Source organism: Cebus imitator, unplaced genomic scaffold, assembly GCF_001604975.1.
Source record: "Cebus imitator isolate Cc_AM_T3 unplaced genomic scaffold, Cebus_imitator-1.0 Scaffold475, whole genome shotgun sequence".
Taxonomy (NCBI): Eukaryota; Metazoa; Chordata; class Mammalia; order Primates; family Cebidae; genus Cebus; species Cebus imitator.
In genome coordinates this window covers 2,223,813-2,242,588 of record NW_016107790.1, presented here as the reverse complement: position 1 = coordinate 2,242,588, position 18,776 = coordinate 2,223,813, and the positions used below count along the sequence as shown (strand labels likewise).

At 51.8% G+C, this 18,776-nt stretch overlaps 1 protein-coding gene across 10 annotated transcripts in view; it reads right to left on the bottom strand.

Moving 5' to 3' along the window:
• The window catches only part of RRBP1 (ribosome binding protein 1), a 69,263-nt gene that overhangs the window by 27,878 nt on the left and 22,609 nt on the right, over positions 1-18,776 (bottom strand). For 5 of the 10 annotated variants that reach the window (XM_017512686.2, XM_017512689.2, XM_017512699.2 and 2 more), the window contains 3 exons: positions 18,212-18,775; positions 2,412-2,560; positions 1,158-1,280 (listed from right to left, as the gene is read on the bottom strand). In XM_017512686.2, coding sequence (XP_017368175.1) covers positions 1,158-1,280; positions 2,412-2,560; positions 18,212-18,775 — 836 coding nt within the window. Of the gene's footprint in view, positions 1-1,157; positions 1,281-2,411; positions 2,561-18,211 lie in introns of all 10 variants that reach the window. The other 5 variants (XM_017512691.2, XM_037732856.1, XM_017512693.2 and 2 more) reach the window with 5 other exon arrangements.

Here is an 18,776-nt window from a genome sequence, read left to right as displayed (position 1 = left end):
CCAAGGACGGTGGTCTCCGAGGAGGCTGGGTACTGAATGAGGACCACAGGCTGCCTCGAGCATGCGGCCACGGAGATATTCTGCCACCCCAGCGGGGAAGGGGACAGCATCAAAGGGCGGCCATCTAAGGTGTGTCTTCTGGTCCTGCCCGTCCCCTACCCAGTGAACTTCCCATCTGGCTCAGAGCTGTGACTCTGAATTTGTGACAAAAAGTCAGGCTGCCTTCCAATTCTTTGTGCTTGAGCAGACGGAGGCACCGGAGGAAGGGCAGCAGCCCAGACACTGCTGGAGAGTCCACCATCCAGGCCGTCTCCCTGTGCCCGCTGCCCGGGATGGAGAAGGCAGGGAGGCAGGGCGAGGGTGAGAGCAAGCCTGCGGTGCTGCATGGGGCAAAAACGGCTTCTGACAAGGTCTGACCAGCCCCAGGGGACCAGGGGACCCCTCACCCTACCCTTCCTCCAGGAAGGCTGGGGAACCAGGACCCACCCTCAGAAGCAGAGAGGCAGGGAGAGACCCTGAGGAATTCCGCAGGGGGAAGAGCAGCCCCTATGCGGTGCATCCCAACACAATCTCCACGACGCCGTCAGCCCCGTCCTACCGCAGCACTGGCCCACCGCTGACTGCTGTTCAGAGCGCAAATGCTACCTGCCACGCCAGTCGCTGATACACAGAGCCAGGTTTCCCTGCACATCCCTCCTCTGACATCAGAAAAGGGAGAAGAGCAGCCCCTCCAGCCCCCTCCCCACAAGGTTTTGCACAGTTCTTGAGAAAACAACCTTGCATCTACTGTGGCCCGCCTTCCTTTCCAGTCACAGCCCCTAGACAGCTGGCCCGTGACTGTGGGACCTGTCTCGTGAAGGCTAGGTCTGGTCCATCCCCATCACAAACTGATGCTGCTTAACTTCCAAGCCCTCCCTGCGTTCTTATAGCCACGAAGGAAGCCACCAGCAAGCAGAGCCACGAGCACTGCCAAAGGTAAGCCGCCAGCCCTCGGCTCTTTAGGCAGCAAATAAGCAGCAGTTCCTACTCAGTGGCCTGACAGCCCGCTACGTTCCAGGCAGGCCAGAGCATCTCAGCCTGGGATCCACCATGGATGGGGTGGGGGTGCTCAGAGGACGGGGCAGGACGAGCCATGCCTGAGCCCACTCGGGCTGTACCTTGTTGAGCTCTCTCAGTTTGCTCTTGGCAGCAGCCGCGTCTTCCTGCTCTGTGGCCAGCAGTTTTTCCTTCTCTTCCAGCTGGCGTTTCAGAATCGCCACAGGATCACCCTTCTGAGTGGCCTAGAAGTACCCAGAGACGTGTTAACAGAGGGGACAGATGGGACTTGGCTCATCCCTGACTCCGGACAAGAGCAGAGGCCCGAGTGCTTGATGAAGTGGAGCAGGGGCTTCGAGTCAAGGGCTCCACTGGGACTCCAGATTCTTGTGGGGAAAGGTAGCCCGGCCGGGACCCCAGGCCCAGTGTGTGCGTCAGGACTGTCAAGGCCAAAGGCTTTGGATCCCTGGAGTGGCGTTTAGGAGTGTGGTGTTGCCAGCTCCTCTGAGGGGCAGCTGGCCACCATTTCTGGCCTGGAGCCTACCCTAGCCGGGCGTGCAGCCCATAGGCCTGTGGCTGCAGCATGGGGGCCGGGTACTCTGGAGACAGGGCCTGAGCAGGGCTGGGCCTCTCCCTGGTCATCTTGATTTCCTACGGCCACTCATACCCAGGAGAGCCCCCAGTGATGAGTGGCGAGCTCCCAGCACCACTGAGACTGTCCATGATGTGTATGGCCAGGAAGGGAGTGACCCACTGGCCTCAGGGCACACCTGAACAGCTCTAACCACTAAATTCTGCAGCAAAGTTACTGTGGACTCTGATTCCACTGAAGGAATGTGCCATGCATCACTTCTTGTGGACAGCTCTTGGCCAGAGGCATGGGACAGCTCGGAGCTCTCAGCCTCTGAACTTGTCCCTGGCAGCACGAGGGAGACCAGGGGTGCTTCCGGGCTGGGGAACCTCACAGGGCCCCAGACAGTGTGTCCCTACACCTTCCTTTCTGCACCCTGAACTCTGGCCACAAACTGGCTAGCTCCCAGTTCCCCAGATTCCCTGCAATGCAGAGCCCTACCCCAGCCCTGACTCTCTCAGCAGCCGGGCCACGGGTGGCTTGACAGAAGTCAAAGCACCTGCAAGCAATCCCTCGAGGTGGCAGAATTCTGCCAGGAAACAGAAGTGGAGGGTGTTTTATGAATGTTATCTCTGTGGCGGGGCAGGCTGATGGGCATCTGGGGATAGCGGGAGGCACGGGGCCCGAGAACCGAGGTAACCATTGCAACTCACTGGCCCCTGGGGGGAGAGGCAGAAGGAAGGGCAGAACCGCCCTAGCCAGCTGCAGTGGCCTCTGAGTGTGGCCAGCGGGAGGGTGGGCCTACCTTGTGCCAGGTGTCCTGAATGATGCCAGCCTTCTCAGACAGGATCTCGATGAGCCGCTGGGCCTCGCCCTCGTTGAACACCATGCTCCCAACTGTGGAGACCAGTGTCTTGTAGGGGAGGTAGAGAGGGCCATCGGCATCTGGGGGCCCTGTGCAGTGAAAGGGAAGGAGCAGAGACTCAGGCCCATAAGCCATGACACACACGGCCATGAAGCCTGTCACACCAAGAAGGTTCTGGTCACAGCCAAGAAGAGCTCTCTGACTGCCTGGGGTGGGCAAGCTGAGCACGGCGAGTCTGCTCCGGTGTCTCCTGCTTTTTCAGGACACCGAGAAACTGATTCAACGATGGGTCCCTGCACCGTCCTAACTCGCCCATAGGAAGTCCCGGCCTAGAGTGGAAGCAGCACCCCTTTTTTTTTTTTTTTTTTTTAAACCATCAAGATGACCTGGAATAAAATTAGACGAGGTGTACCTTTCCCAAAGGCTTTTCTCTCTTCCTTCTTTTCCCGCAAATGCACCGGTCCCATTCTCGGCCTGCATGGCTCAGCAAGGTTCTCCCCAGTGGCTGTGACTGAGCTCCGGGGCTTTATGGAACCTGACTAGGCAGCAAATCCACTGTCCACCACACACAGACACCCAGAGCCACACTCCTGCGGCCATGGGAGGGGCACAGGAGGCAGGAGAGGCTGCTTTCTTCCACACATCAGTGCAAACCCTCTATTTCCAGCTCCCTGGATGAAGCTTAGGCAACAACAGGTTTTGGGAGAGGAAAAGCTGGCTGGGTTCTCGTAGAATGAGCTTGTCCACTCGCCAGTCCACGAGTGACTGCCTGGAGGACAGGGAGCCATCTGCCAATAACCAACCACCAACCGTCACTTCTGAAAAACTAGAACTGCAGACACCCGCCCCCCACCTCCCAGTTTTGCTCTCACTGGGGCTTGAACGCAGCCTTGGAAGCAAGAAACGATGAACCAGCCTGAGTGCCTGGACTCTTTCACAGCTGAATGACAGCACCAAAAAGGAGCCAAATCAGAAAGCAGACCGGCCTACACCAGCCCCCTCAGCTGAGCCCACCTTGGGAGGACAATGGAGAGGGCTGGTTTCCATAGCAACCGTCTATTCTCTGGCTTGTCACAATATTTTCACTTACTAGTCACAATATTTTCATTACAAGTCAAAGCATTTGGCACGATACCTTAATACGGGTAATGTGGGATGTGGGCGAGCTGGTTGCTATGAGCACCTTTATTTCATAAATTCTTATCCTGGTGAGGCTCAGGAGATTAAAAATAACCACACTGACACCAAAGGCCTAAGAGCTCACAGGTGCCACGAAAATGGGTCCCGGCAGAAGCACGCCCCTTCAACCTTCTTTTTACTGAAATAGGTGTATGCATATTACGTAATTTTAATGCACACACACGAGAAAATTCTAACCCAAAAGCCAAAAGAAAATAAAAACACATGGCTAGGGGTATGGTGGCTCATGCCTGTAATCCCAGCAATTTAGGAGGCCGAGGCGGGTGGATCACGAAGTCAGAGATTGAGACCAGCCTAGTCAACATGGTGACACCCTGTTACTACTAAAAATATAAAAATTAGCGCAGCATGGTGGCATGTGCCTGTAGTCCCAGCTACTCAGGAGGCTGAGGCAGAAGAACTGCTTGAACCCGGGAGCTGGAGGTTGCAGTGAGCCGATATTGCACCGCTGTATTCCAGCCTGGTGACAGAGTGAGACTCCGTCTTAAATAAAANAAAAAAAAAAAAAAAAAAAAAAAAGAAAAAGAAAACCACACACGGCTGACTCTCAGGAGAAACCCCCGTGTTAGTTCACATTTTGGTTCCCAGCCTTCCTGCCTTCCCCCGCTCAGCCTGCAAGTGCGTGTCTCCTGCCAACGCTTCCCCGGAGATGGAGGCCACTTGTTTCAAAGGCACCTCTGTAGTTACAGACGGGCAGGGCAGCTGCTTCAGCCTGCATCTAGCTGCTGGCTGCACAGACATTTTCCCCTCCTGACTCGGAAAGGTCTCCTCCTGCGCTGTCTGATGCGCGGGGTGCCAGCCGTGCGTGGCTACTGGGCTCCTGCAACGTGGCTGGCGTGACTCAGGATGTGCTATGAGTGGAAAGTGCACACAGGATTTAGAAGATTTGATATAAAAAAAAATGTAGTATCTGTAATAATTTTATATACTGATTGTATGTTGAAATAACATTTCAGATAAGCTGAGTCAAATAAAACGTATCATTAACATTCAGTCCATTTGTTTCTTGTCTTTCTAAACGTGACCAACTAATAATATTTACATCACATCCATGGCTCACATGTATGTGGTCACGCTTTCTCCTGGACTGACTGGTCTATTCTTCAGAACCGGGGACCCCCAAAGCACCCCCTGCTGAATTCCTGGCAGCCCCTGGTCCTACAGAGGTTCCAGAGTGACCCAAGAGCTCTAGCCTCTCTTGAACTCTCCCCTTAAAGAACACCCTTCCAGGGCCCACTGCCCCTACTGCACTGCTGGGTGGGGAACATCTGGATATGACAGCTGGAGAGCACTTGCTCTGCGACACCGCTTCAGGCACGGGGGTCATGGCCACATGCTTACCCCCTGCAGGCGCGGTCCACAGTGCTCCCGAGAGCACTCTCAGAGTGCCAGTCTCGTAAATCTTTATTAAAACTTTCTAATGCAATTCAATTTTATTAGGTATTTTAATATAAAAATAAAAACTTGTAACAAGGGAAACAAATGCAAAGCCGCGTACAGCAAAATTGAACACTTTCCTCTGCCCATCCCTCACGGCCCCCAAGAAACTTCCACAGCCTTTGCCACACAAACACTACCTTTTAAATTAGAGAGCTGTAACTTTACAAAACATGTTTCATTAAATCTTTTAGGTAAAAACTGTGCTGTCTCAATTGTCCCCAGATCAAGGGCAGCACAACTGAAAGAAAAAAGGAAGGCACTAGGAAGCAGAGGCAGATTTTCTGGGCCTCTCAGTGAGCTGCATTTAAATAATGTACTAACGAGAGCCTAAGGCGTGTCCAGCACATCACTCAGGGCTCCAGCAAATACTGGAAGACGCCAGTAATCTTCGGAATTGTGAAATCTTAAGGCACTACACTAAGTCTGTCAGACTCAACACCTAGTCTGTGAAATCACAGAATTCAAAAGGCCCAGGGCGCAGTGAATTCTGGAACAGGTCGGCTCACTGAGAGCTTGCTCCTGTGGCTAATGCTTTGCCCATCTTGGTAGATTTGAAATTCCAGGAAGGGACAGGCCAGGGGGCCTGGGGAGCGACCAGGAAGTGGGAGAGCTGGGAGTACAGATGCAGGCCAGTGTCTCACTTTGATGGCATAACTGAGACCTCTGTCTGGCGGGGACACAGAAACACCCCAGAGGCCAGGCCCTGCATGAATGCGACAGGCACTGTGACAAATAACCACCCAGGCCTGGGCTCGGTGCTTCACCTCCAGGTGGCGGCTCCCATGGGGGAACCTGGGCCAGAACCCCAGATTTGCCCAAGAGCCTGGAAGCAAGATTTTGAAGTGCCATCTTCTCACCTTTACTCTTGACGGCTAACTCAATCAAAAATAAATAAATGAATAAAACCACTGTCCAGATGAAGAAACACACCCCTGGGCCACATCCAGTCTGCAAGTCACCTCTGTCCTTGAGCCATGGGGCATCAAGGTCAGAGCAAGGCCTCTGGGACCAGGTAGCCTGGGGTCGAATCACAGCTTAGCTTCTTCCTGTGTCCTTGGACAAGCGGCTTAACCTTCCTTTGCCTCTGTTTCCTTACCTATGAAATGGGGATGATCACTGTTCCCCACCCCCCAGTTTGGCTGCAAAGATTAAGTTGCAATATGCTTGGAACCATGCCTGGCGCAGGGTAATGCACAGCAAAATAAATCAGCATGGCCAGCCTACAAGCAGCTCACAGCAGCTCAGATAACGCACCTCACACCCCAAATTTCAAAACAACTCCCTTCTGCGACCACGCTGGGAGGCTCAGGCACCTAAAATTAAACTCATCAGGCAAAGCACTTCGGGATCTCTCTGTCAACTGTGGTATCCTTGCACGAGGCTTTTCTCTCTGTATAATTTCCAGGATCCCCCATGGCCAGGGCTCAGCCATAGGAGGAGGACCTCAGCCACAGGCAGCCTCACGAGATTCAGCAGCCAGCCCTGCACAACAGCTGCTGGAACCCCCCTGCACTGCGCACACCTGGCTCTCTCAGCCCACGGAGAGGGTGTCGGAACCACTCCAGGAACTGCTGCCTGAGCCCCAGCAACAGCTGTGGTTAACAGGAAGGGATTTTCACCTCGGCCCTGGGATGCTGGGATGGGCCCCATAAAAGGCTCCAGCTCAGCTCCAGCTGCCGCCACAGGTGCCCAGCAGCCCTGTCCAGGGTAGGCAGGGCCAGGTGGTCTCTGGACACAAAGTATGTACCACCCGTGCACCTAGCAGTCCATGAAATGCTGGGCTTGGAAAAGTAATTTCCAGGTTGGGCTGTGGCCAAGAGAGGCAGAGGACGCAGCACCATAAGGCAGCAGGGTGACACAAGGGGGACCTGGGGAGCGACGGTGGCAGCAATGCCGAGAAAGGCTTTAAGGCAGGGTGCCTGAGCCAAGCACAGGTGGGTACAGAGACGGTGAGGGGCTTTGGGCCCTAGTGTGTCAGATTTGCACCCAAGGCTGGAGTAGGTCCAAGTCTTCATAGGCCCTGGGAATCTGGATTTTATCCTGCAGGCAACGAGCGACGCCTAGAAAGGAACGTTTGAGTTTGAGAAAATGATTTCAGGATGCCCAGGGGGATGGGGCTGGAAACAGGGAGACCAGCAGGCCTGGACCCTGGTCCTAAGAGCCCGAATCCCCGCTGGGGTCGAAGAGCCCAGGACCAGGGTCCAGGCCCGAGTATTCAGGAACTAGGTTGGTGGGAGGACACCCAGGTGTCGACCCGGGGACTCTGACAGTGGATCCTGAAACGGCGTGGACTTAAGGCTGGGGGAAGAACTCCACTGGCAAAAACTCATTTCCTAAGGGACTTTGCAGATTGGTTCTAAGGACCCCTCCCTCAGACGCACAGATCTCAGTCTGAATAGTTGCTGCCTCTGGGCCCGCATGGGGGGACTCCAGACTGTGCAGACCAGGGAACCCAGCATAGCTGCCCCTGTGGGAAGAAAGCCAAATCGCAATCTTGAGCTGCCTTCCATGCCCTGCAGTCCCCAATCACCCCAGCCAAACTCAGGTCCGCTCTAAGAAGGTGGAGACCCTGGGGCCCAGGAAGGGGCTCTCCCATGCCTCCTGGAAGCCCAGCACCCCACAAGCAGTCATCAACCTCTGCACACCAAGATTCGGAGGCCGAGGACAAGCTCCCCATTCCTGCTGACCCAAAGTTCAGAGGGCGTCTCTCTCTCAACCTGAGGAGCCGGCTCCCTTCAGGGTCCTGCCCCGAGGTGGGACGCAGGACGCTCTCTAGAGAGGAGCTCTGGCCAACAGCACTGCTGGCCTCCCCCAAAGCACTCGTTCCTGGACTGTGGGCATGAGGGCTCCTCCTGAGCCTGCGGGTGAAGTGAGCTTTATGAGACCCTCGAGGAAATGAAGATCTACCGAATGTTCCCAGAGGCAAACTGCGACTCCTGCTGTCACTCACTGCTCACCTGCCCACAGCTGAGGCAGGCCCTGGGCAGCATATGAATGTTGGACTACAGGCCCAGCTCAGGCCACAGAGCCCAGCCTTGTCCAGGCGCTGGTCAGCTGCTCCTGAGCCCGAATGCCATGAACAGTCACATCCACAGCTTTAAGGGCAATGGAGCTAAGTACAAATAATGTCAAGAACAACCTGATTCAGGGCCTTTAAATTAGTCCTTTTCCTTTGGTTGGAGAAAAAAGCAATCAGCTACCAACTTGGGGAGTCAGACATTTAATGGTATCTAATGGAATTAAAAATATCCTATAGATTGAAGGACTGTTTTCCTCTTTAAAGTTTTGGTTTTTCCTCTGAATTTCAACAAAACCAATTTTATACCTGGAGTTAAAACCCACATTACAGTATTTCCAAAAGAAAGACGCTCCCTGGAGGGGAGTGTCCCTGGGCAAGGGCTTTCCCAGGGCACACAGGCTGGCCCAGGAGGATCCGGGCTAACAGCAATCAGGACTCTACCTAATGCCTGCAGAAAACAGCGGGGATTTTTAATCCTGGGCTGTCTGACCACAGCTGTCTGGGGGCAGTGACCGGAGTCCCAGCCTCGCCATGTTTCCAAGTGGTTGAAAAGAGATTCCTGGAAGAGTGTCATCTAGCAGCTTCTCACATTGATACTTGGCTCACTTCCCTAGGGGATGTTTTTGTTCTTCTTTTAAAAAAGAAGAAGAAAAGAAAAAGTTGGGTTTGCAGAACTCACACAGAAAGTGAATAAAGGCTCAGAAGCCCCAGAGTTTTCTTCAGAGCTTCAGACCCTGAGAAACTGAGTTACTTTAAAAAAAAAAAAAAAAAAAAAAAAGAATCCGACTTTCCCCCGGGGCCCCCCTGCGGGGGGGGGGGGGGGGGGGGGGGGGGGGGGGGGGGGGGGGGGGGGGGGGGGGGGGGGGGAGACTCTGGGGAGGGGCTGCCCACACATGCCGCTCTGCCATCTGCTGGTCACCTTCATGACTTCTGGGAAGTCTGAGCTCTGGCTTCTGCTTTTGTCCAACAGGTAAAAACTCAAATCCACCTAAGAGAATTGCACAGGGGAAAACGGCATGGAAAGCAGCCTCCTACACTGTACATCTGAACAAACACCGGGTTGGGAGCATGGTGGCGTCATACCTGCTGTGCTACGCAGTGCCGGGCATGGAGCACAGCAAGCCATGCACTGGGAGGACAGGCGGGGGTGGGAGCAGTGAGGAGCCCAGAGCAAGGGGTGTTCCCACCACCAAGTCAGATCGTTTAAGATGAGGGCTCTGCTACGCTAGACATCTTGAATACTGTTGAAAACTCTTCCCCACGCCCACTGACCTGTGACCCCAGCCCCATCAGATTGCAGAACATGACTTTGGATTTTAGGTTGTATTTCCTATTGTGGGGGTAGAATGGGGGCTCAGCAAGACTGCACACCACAGCGAGCTCCTAGACCCTCCCATCAGGGCACTGCCAGGCTCCAGGATGTGGGACCTGCCTTTAACTTCCCACCTTGCCCAGTTCATGAATGCTTCCCGGGCACCTGTGTGCCAGGGCTGGGACAGGCACTGGCCTCCTGGAGGCCTCAGAAGAGCTGGCACTGCCTTTCCTCACCCCAGGCCCCAGAAGGAGCAAGGCACTCCGTGCTGCTCCTCAGAGGGCGCAGAGCCATCTCAAAACACCCAGAGGATGAGAGTTCCACCAGCTTTGGTACAAGGAGGGCCCGTTTATTTAACTTAGAGACAAATAATGGAGTTTTTGTTTCTTCTCCATAAAAAAAGAGAAAAACTGTAAAATGCAGAAGGGTGAAAGGGAGATACAAACATTTACCCATAATCCTACCTCGCAAAGGTGGCCCTTTTCCCACGTGGACTTATTTGACGACATGGCCAGGACGGGCCTCTGAAATGCCTGTTTCTGTGTGTTTGCCACCTCACATACTTGGGCTCCCCTGGGCCTTGACACAATGGTCTCTCTGGCCACAGAGTAAAACTGGCTTGCATCAGCAGGCTGGGGAAAAAGGGCCCCATAGAAAGCTGGCCCACAGCCGAGAGGGAAGTGCCATGACCCCAGGGGTACTCACCCCCTTCCATTAGGCTGAAAGGTCACAGGTCCTTGGGTGGGCTTTAGACTCCCCAACAGTGCGACAAGGACCCTGCATGCCTGCATCTCCCTGAGTGACGTGCTGGCAGAGGTAAGGAGGAAACAGCTGTTTCCATCCAGCAGCAATAGTGAGTGAAGCACACTCCAGTTAAAAGCATACTACTCTGGCGCACGCGCTAACTGTGGGGTCTCTAGAATGTACATATGTCCTTCCTCAGTCTATGCCCACACTGTAGGATCTAGACTCGATTCCAGGTGCTGGGTGGGACAGCTCTCCTGCCAATGTAACACCCAGATGGCAATTAGTACGAGATCACTGCAGCCCAGGGTGGGAGGCAAACAGCATAATCCTGCAAAGACTCAATCTGAGGATAAAAATAGATTTTAAAAAAAACCAACACCATTGCATACACATGCATCCTGTGCAAGAAACTTGGCTTTCCTAATAGACACTGTGCACACATGCTCAGTTAACTATCAGAGAACGAACCAGCTAAGGCCTGGACACATGCGTCCAGCTGACAGTACCCCGAACACGGGAAGCTTCGGCTCTGGAGAAATTACACTTCCCGAGGATGCCGTCAGTTCCCTCCTCTCCAAACATTTATTAAAGAATTTGTGCCTTTCATTTCCAAAGGAAGGGGTTTTCCACCTTATCCCACCTCTGGGTTTATAATGCTTCTCCCACCCCAAACTTCCTGAAGTTAGAAGCATTTCCAGGGCAGCACAGCAGCATCGTGTGAGCAATGCTGAGTCAGAAAACAATCATATGGACCTCTCATCGTAAAGTGTGAAACATTTCTGGAGAGCAACGCAGCACTGTCTTCCTAAATTAAAAATGTAGGCACCTTTTGACTCAGCAATTACTTATCTAGCAATTTACTTTGTAGAGACACACAACAGTGTATGTGCATCATTGCAGCATTAATTTTAGCTGCAAAATAGCTGCATACTACTTAAATGCCATTTAAATAAATTATAATACATTCATGCTAGGGAGTATTATGTAGCTGAAAGTGGCAGCTTCGCAGGTGCAATATGGAAAGATGTCACCAATAGAGTTAAGCAGACAGCAGTGTGCGTGACAGCTCCCGTCTGTGGGTGCCCAGGTGAAGAGAACGGTGAATTTCAGGTCCCCCCGCCCCGGGAAGTGGGTGGTAACTGGGATGGAGCAAAAAGAGTTTCTATTTTCACCTTCCATGCTTCCATACTGTGAATTTTGTTTGCTGGAAACACATATTTATATAATAATAAATTGCAAAAGGCAAGGATTAGGAAGGCAGGTGTTCTCTGTCAAACAGAGCCATGGACGAGTGGTAAAAACCTGCTGCACGGCCCCAATCTGCTCTTGGAGGAAAATCAAAGCTGACGTTCTGGACGAGCTCCAGCCTGGGTCTGCAAAAACGTGTCCTGGGCCTACCACTCCTGCCGGGTCTCCCTCTAGGGTACCTGTCAGCGGGGGGCCCTGCGGGACCAACCAGGTAACGGGTAAGGCCAGGAAGACAGAAGAAACAATACAAGTCTCTAGTGGAGCCCAGCTCCAGCACTGGTTTTGCTGCTAATCTGTCACGTGCTATGGGCCAGCCACAGCCTCTGTGACCCCTCGAGGCACCCCACTGTGATATGGAGGTCAAACAGCTCACCCCACCCTGTACTCAGGACACAGCAGCCAGAACAAAGCAGGAAGGGCACAGCGCAACACCAACACAGGGCTGCACAGACCTGCCAGTGACCCAAGGCCCCTCCTTTCCAATGGTCCTGTCTAGAGCAGTGCCGTGCAGAACTTTGTGCTCTGGCAGAGGTGATCTGTCTCTGCACTGCTGCTAGCCACGTGAGTAGGAAGCACTTGGAATGTGGCTAGTGTGACTGAGGAATGGAATCTTTAAACTTATTTACTTCTCACTGATTTAGGTGATAATTTAAATGGTCCCATGCACCTCCCGGATCCCCGCAGCAAAGCCACCCAGCCACCTTACTCCTCTCACCCAATACATATCCACAGGTCTTTGTTTCTGGATGTCTAGGGCCAGTCAGCCCACCCAGAGTTCTGCCTACGGTTGCCTCAGGTTGGGCCTACATGGCCCCAGAGAAGATGGAGTGGGCCAGCCCCATACTGACAGGAAGCTCAGCCCCAGCCGAGGGGCGAGGAGGCCCAGGGCGGCCAGTGGGGGCCACCACAGCCTTTCCAACAAAGGGAGGAACACTTGCTCTAATGGATCTCATCAGGCCTGCTCACCCAGCAACATGGTGACAGTTGCCAATGGTTAAGTGGGAATCCAATTAATTCTGGAACACAAAGCTCCACATATAAGACGTGGCTGCAAGGGTGAAACCAATTCCATAAGCCACTGGCAAAAACCTGTGTTCTGGACTCATGGATTTCTGCTTCATACCCTCCGGCACCACAGCTCATGGCTAACTGAAAACTAAGAAAATCTTCCAAGGGCACAGAGGCAAGGTGGGAAATCACTGCGAGTGATGGAGAGTGACCGGAGCAGAGAAGGGCCTTTGCGAGGTGAAATGGCCAAGCATCCAGAAAGTGCCACTGACAACGGACTCCGAAGTGGCCAGGAACTCTGCCATCTGCAGCTACGTTCCCACCATGCCCGGCGCGCCCTTGGCCTCTCCCCTGCGTTTGCGCTGTGTGTGGGAACAGCGCTCTAACTGTGAGGAGAGACGCACACTTCACTGAGCCCACCCAGGGCCTCTGTCCTTTATAGACAGCTGCAAAGAAGCTGGGAGCTGCATGCTTCGGAGACAGCCCTTGTTGCACATGCCACCCAACAGTGGCTCAGGGATTGGGCCCCCCACCCATGCTGTTAGCAGGAAGATGGCAGCCACAAATAAATCAAGAAATGTCCCTGAAGCCATTGGCTGCAAAGGGTGGAAAATACATGTGTGCCAAAGAATAAGCAGATTGTGACAGAGTCCAAATAAGGTCAATCCATACAGATCACAGGCCAAGAACAGCCCAGCCCTGGCCAGACATGGTGGTTCACGCCTGTAATCCCAGTTCTTTGGGAGGCCAAAGCAGGCAGACCATCTGAGGTCAGGAGTTCAAGACCAGCCTGGCCCACATGGTGAAACCCCATCACTACTAAAAATACAAAAATCAGCTGGGTGTAGTAGAGGGCATCTGTAATCCCCGCTACTTGGGAGGCTAAGGCAGGAGAATCGCTTGAAACCAGGAAACGGGTAGCCTGGGCAACAGAGCAAGACTGTCTAAAAGAAAAAAAAAAAAAAAAAAAAAAAAAAAAAAAAAAAAAAAAAAAAAAAAAAAGAACAGCCTGGTCCCAAGATAGACAGAAAGAGCCACACACACGCGCGCACCTCACAACCCCTGGCCACCAAAGACCTACGCTGACTGGGACATTAACATTAGATACCCAGCAGCACAGACCAGAGAGAAGCACACACTCAGCGAAACCTAACGCATGAACCCACTCCTGTTTTGGTTTGACAATGGCCATGCAGGGTCTGACCGCTGTATTAAAGGACACAGCAAAAGGACAGGATTCTCCATCCCAATCACTACCCGCACAGACTGGTATGGGCCCCTCCATGTGACATATAACCGACCTCTTCATATCCCAGGGCCAGTACCCTCCCTTCACAGTCTCCATGCAGGAGACTCATGTCATTCCAGGGACTCCAAGGTTCCCCACATCCTGAGTGTGATCCCATCACAGAACTGGTGGCAGCAGGAGCTGAGTGTGAAGCATCTTAAGCTGGAATCTTGAATGCTGCTTCTTGTACAGAGGCTGCTCCCCCCGTGAGAAGGTCTCCACCTGGGACCATGGAACTCCAGGTACATTAAGGACGTAAGGGTTTTCTGTTGATAAACTTGGAGCCTCATCAATACGCACTACCGATTCTGGAAAAAGAAGTAGACTGCATACATATGCTTGTTAACTGGGATTTCAAATACCTCGAATTTCGGGCCCTATCACCCAATCACATGTGTGTTTGCTAGTGAGTGCCTTCCGTGTTCATAAATGCCTCCTTTCATCTGTCCTGGGTTTTTGTCGCTTGAGCACCATGGAATCATGGAGGGTCTCTTCACTGTGGCTGGAGCCCTGGACCCGGTCACCAAGTCCACGCTCCCCTATCGACAATCCTGGATGACTCTACAGCCTGTGCTGCTACAAGCCACCCTCAGGCCCGAAGGTCTGCCCGCTGTGGCTCTCAGGTCCTTCTCTGCACTTCACCCCAGAACTACTAAGATGAACCCATAGGCAGGGGCCTGTGGTGCTGAGCTATGTCCGGACACAGCACGCAGGAGCAAGAGTTTCAGCAGCCCCTGCCTTCCAGGAATCTTTTTCAGTTGTTTCAACATCTGGAATTAAGGAAGTATCAATATTCCTTTATTTTTTGGAATGGTAAAGAGAGTATTTAAGATAATATATCAAGACCCAATTTATCTCCCTAAAATAATCTCTAAAGGGCATTATATCAGAAAGATTTTGATAGAAAATTCTCTTCTTCGTCAGCTCACTGGAATTCCTGTCCCAGGAGCATTACTGAAAGCTTTCCAAACAGCGTTCCCAGCTCCAGGGGGCGCTGTCACAGCCACAAGATCCTTCAGCGTTGCTTTTTGACTTTTATTTTTTCTTTCTTTTTTAAATTTCTTGTAGAAACCAGGTCTCACTACGTTGCCCAGGCTGGTCTCGAACCCCTGAGCTCCAGTGATCTTCCAGCCTTGGTCTCCCAGAGTGTGAGCATTACAGGAGTGAGCCACACGCCCAGGTGCTTTTTGACTTTTGAAGAGAAAACTATTACATTGAAGAAAAAAATCAGAAAGGAACTGGTGCTCACACTGTAGTGTATTTCCTACAGTTCTTGTTTATCTTGTTATCACTTATCTAACGTCTCTGCCCTCCATTGTTCTCACGGCATCTAAAGAATTTGGCACCTGACTTTTTCAACTAAAAGTCACACGTGACCAAGTCTTTGCAGGTTCCTATGGGAGCTTCACAGGCATCACTGTTAGTGGCTGCACTGTGTCTCGGTGACCAAATGAGGCCCTCAGGGTGGTCCGAGGGACATGCCAGCCACTCACCGGCAGACCTGGCTACCACAGTTTACAGTGTTTCCTGGGGGAAGTCTGGGAGAAGAAGAAAAACTACTAGCCCCTTTAAGGCTCTTGATACATTTTACGAAATTGCTCTTCAAAATGGTCACACAATTTGCTGTGCCAGCATTTAAAAAAATGTTATTTATTATAGTAACAGTTTTTAATAAAGCTTATTTGCTTTAATGTGAGTTTTCAAAATTGCCAGTTAAATGACGATGTCTCCTGGTCCTGACTGGCCCCATGTATGGAACCAGGACCCCCAGCATCAGCAGCTCCCAGGAGCTGCTCAGAAATGAAGAATCTCGGTCACCTCTTGGGAGCTGCTGAGTCACCACAAGATCCTGGGTGATTCATCCGCATGCCAAAGTTTAAGAAGCACTTCAGGAGGGTACATCTCCAGGATCCTCATCGGAGTCTGGGGAGCAGCCCAAATCCACCGCAGAGGGCCCTGAAGATGCCCTTGTACATCAGCCACGGGAAAACAGGCCTGAGATTCCTCAGTGCGAACTCAAGAAACGAAAACGCAAGTCGAAGACAGAACCTTCCCCGTGTTTTCCAGACTCCTGACATTGAAGAAGAAAGAAACCGCCTTGCAGACAGCGTGTTGGTGGCACAAGTGGGCCTGCCTCTGCCTCCTCCTTGTGGTCAGGCAGCCCTGCATGGCTGTGTGTCAAGCTCCCCAACGCCAGCCTTGGCAGTGTCTTCTCATGACAATGTTAGAGTGGCCATCTTCCACCATCTGGGTTAATCCATATTCATTTCTTTCCAGATTAAATCTATTTCATCCAAATCTTACATTTTTATAGAGGCAAGTGTCTGGCAGGTATAAGGAGACTTTTCCAAATTATGAATATATGAACACGCTGCCCTAGATTATTTGCTGAACGTTTCCCTACTGCAATATGATGCTTCTCTCATTCAAGTTCTCAGGGCCTTCTATTCCCCTACTTGTAATTACAACAGTTGAGAGATGTTCACACATCAGACAGGACTGGCCTTCTAAAAGCCATTTAAAAAAAATCTGTTCAATTATTCTTACCTATTCTTCCCTCAGATGGGACTTTTGGAATCATCTGTCAAGTTAGGGAGAAAATCTTGCCAAGAAAGTTTAGCTGGAATAATCGTAGGCCACTAAATTAACTTGAAAATTGCTATCCTTCCATTGACAATATTTAATCTTCTTCTAGAACATGGGGTTTATTTTCTCGGTTCCAACTCTATCACCTCACTCAAGCTGCTATGTTAGGTTTACAGATGTCATGCGTAGGTCTCATCCCTAACAAGGTTCTTTATTACCTGCAAATTTGAACAATTTTGTCTTTCTTTCCAATATCATCATCACACTTCTGTTTCGTATCTTGTTTCAAATGTCTAAAACCACACAAGGTAACAATGACCATGGGATGCAGGAAGCTCTGGACATGCCTGATGTAGAAGAACCTAGTAGCAGCCAGTTCTCAGCTCCATCCCCAGCTTTGGGTCAAGTGGAACGGCATGTTAAAGAAAGGGCAGCATGTTGCCCACCAGCCTCTGCAAGCGGGGATCGAGCGTCTGGGTTTTCAAAGGAGTTGCAAGGCCACCTGACCTGGTGGGGTCAGGCAGCTGATCCCTGGCTTCCCGCAGGAGCCTACAGCCACTCACAGGGGACAGAGCCTCTCACGTGGAGCAGGGAGCTGCTGTCCTAGCAAATGGCCCATCAAAAACAGTCGGAGGAGGAGAAAACCCGACTAAGGTAACAGCCTAACAGAGGCAAGATAGGGAAGCCCAGCTAAAGACACAGAGCCTGTGAGACCCAACACTGCTCCAAACATTTCACATCTCTAAGATACCGTTTATCAACGCAAATGCAATTATTTTTCCAAATCAGCTAATGGCTATTCAAAAACTTTAAAAGAAAGAAAGATAGATAAGTGAAATTGAATGAATGATGAACATGAAACAGGAACTCCTTGGCCCAATTTCTACAGTAATATACACTAAAAAGATAGAGGTAAACCAGTGTGGTATATGATCACGTATCTATGTAATCCAGTGCCTATATATAATGCCTTACTACATGACTAGCTGGGGCAGGGGAAGGCAGAGGGGGAAAGAACGAAACTGCTCCTTAAAAACACCTTCCGGCTGGGCATGGTGGCTCATGCACGTAATCCCAGCACTTTGGGAGGCCAAGGTGGGTGGATCACAAGGTCAGGAGTTTGAGACCAGCCTCCTGACCTACATGGTGAAACCCCATCTCTAAAAAACAAAAACATCTTCCTACTGTCATTCATTCAACAAGCACAGATACACGAGTCAGGCTACACAAAAGCATCAGGTGAGGCAAGAACACCAAACAGGCTGAGAGAACACAGCTGGACAGGTAAGAAAGACTTGCCAACAAGCAGAACGCTTCTAGACGGTGTGGTGGAAAGAATTACTGCTCCTAATTCCTCACCTCTCCTTGTGCTCCCGTATGTTTAAGACATGCCAAGACACAGACCTATTGTTCGCTCCTTACCTCTCCTTTCTCACATCACCCTGCAGTCCCTTCTCCCTGGAGACACAGTGGACTCCCTGCCCCTTGACTCAGGCTCAGACACATCGCTTGTTCTGGCCAATGAAATGCTGGCTTGAAATGCCCCTTTGTGCCTCTACTGTAACCATGAAGGGCCTCTGCCCTGGAGGGCCCCAGAAGGACCACACGTGGAATTGACCTAGCTCAACCTGCAGCAAGGAGTTGCCAGCCCAGTTAAAGCCAGACTGAGGCAGAGACACCACCCGAGAAAACTCACATTGGCCAACTTCCAGAAGCATGAGCAACAATAAATGACCGCTATTGAAAGCCAATGAATTTTTGGAATGTTTGTTACACAGTCTTATTATGGCAATATCTGACTAATACGGATTCCCCAGAGGGAATCCACAAGTCGTTTAAAGACAGCCTTTCTTTCTAAGTTCATAAAGAAATCAGTCACTTACCAGGCTCACCTTTTTTCTTCGAACCAGACTTCTTCTTGGCAGGAGCCTCTTGTTTTGGTGCCTCTGGGCTCTGGGCCACATCTGTATTTCTGCCCTGGACAGGAGCTGATTCTGCCTTTTTACCCTGATTGGCAGCTGCATCTGCCTTTTTGCCCTGGTTGGGGGACCCTTCTGCCTTTTTGCCTTGACTAGGGGACCCTTCTGCTTTTTTTCCCTCTGCCTTTTTGCCCTGATTAGCAACCGAATCTGCCTTTTTGCCTTGGTTGGGAGCTCCCTCTCCTTTTTTGCCCTGGTTAGGACTCCCCTCTGCCTTTTTGCCCTGAGCCCCCTCTGTCTTTTTACCCTGATTCTGGCCCCCCTCTCCTTTTTGGCCCTGGTTCTGGGCCCCCTCGGCCTTCTTGCCCTGGTTCTGGGCCCCCTCGGCCTTCTTGCCCTGGTTCTGGGCCCCCTCGGCCTTCTTGCCCTGGTTCTGGGCCCCTTCTGCTTTCTTGCCCTGGTTCTGAGCCCCCTCGTTCTTCTTGCCCTGGTTCTGGGCCCCTTCAGTCTTTTTGCCCTGGTTCTGGGCCCCCTCAGC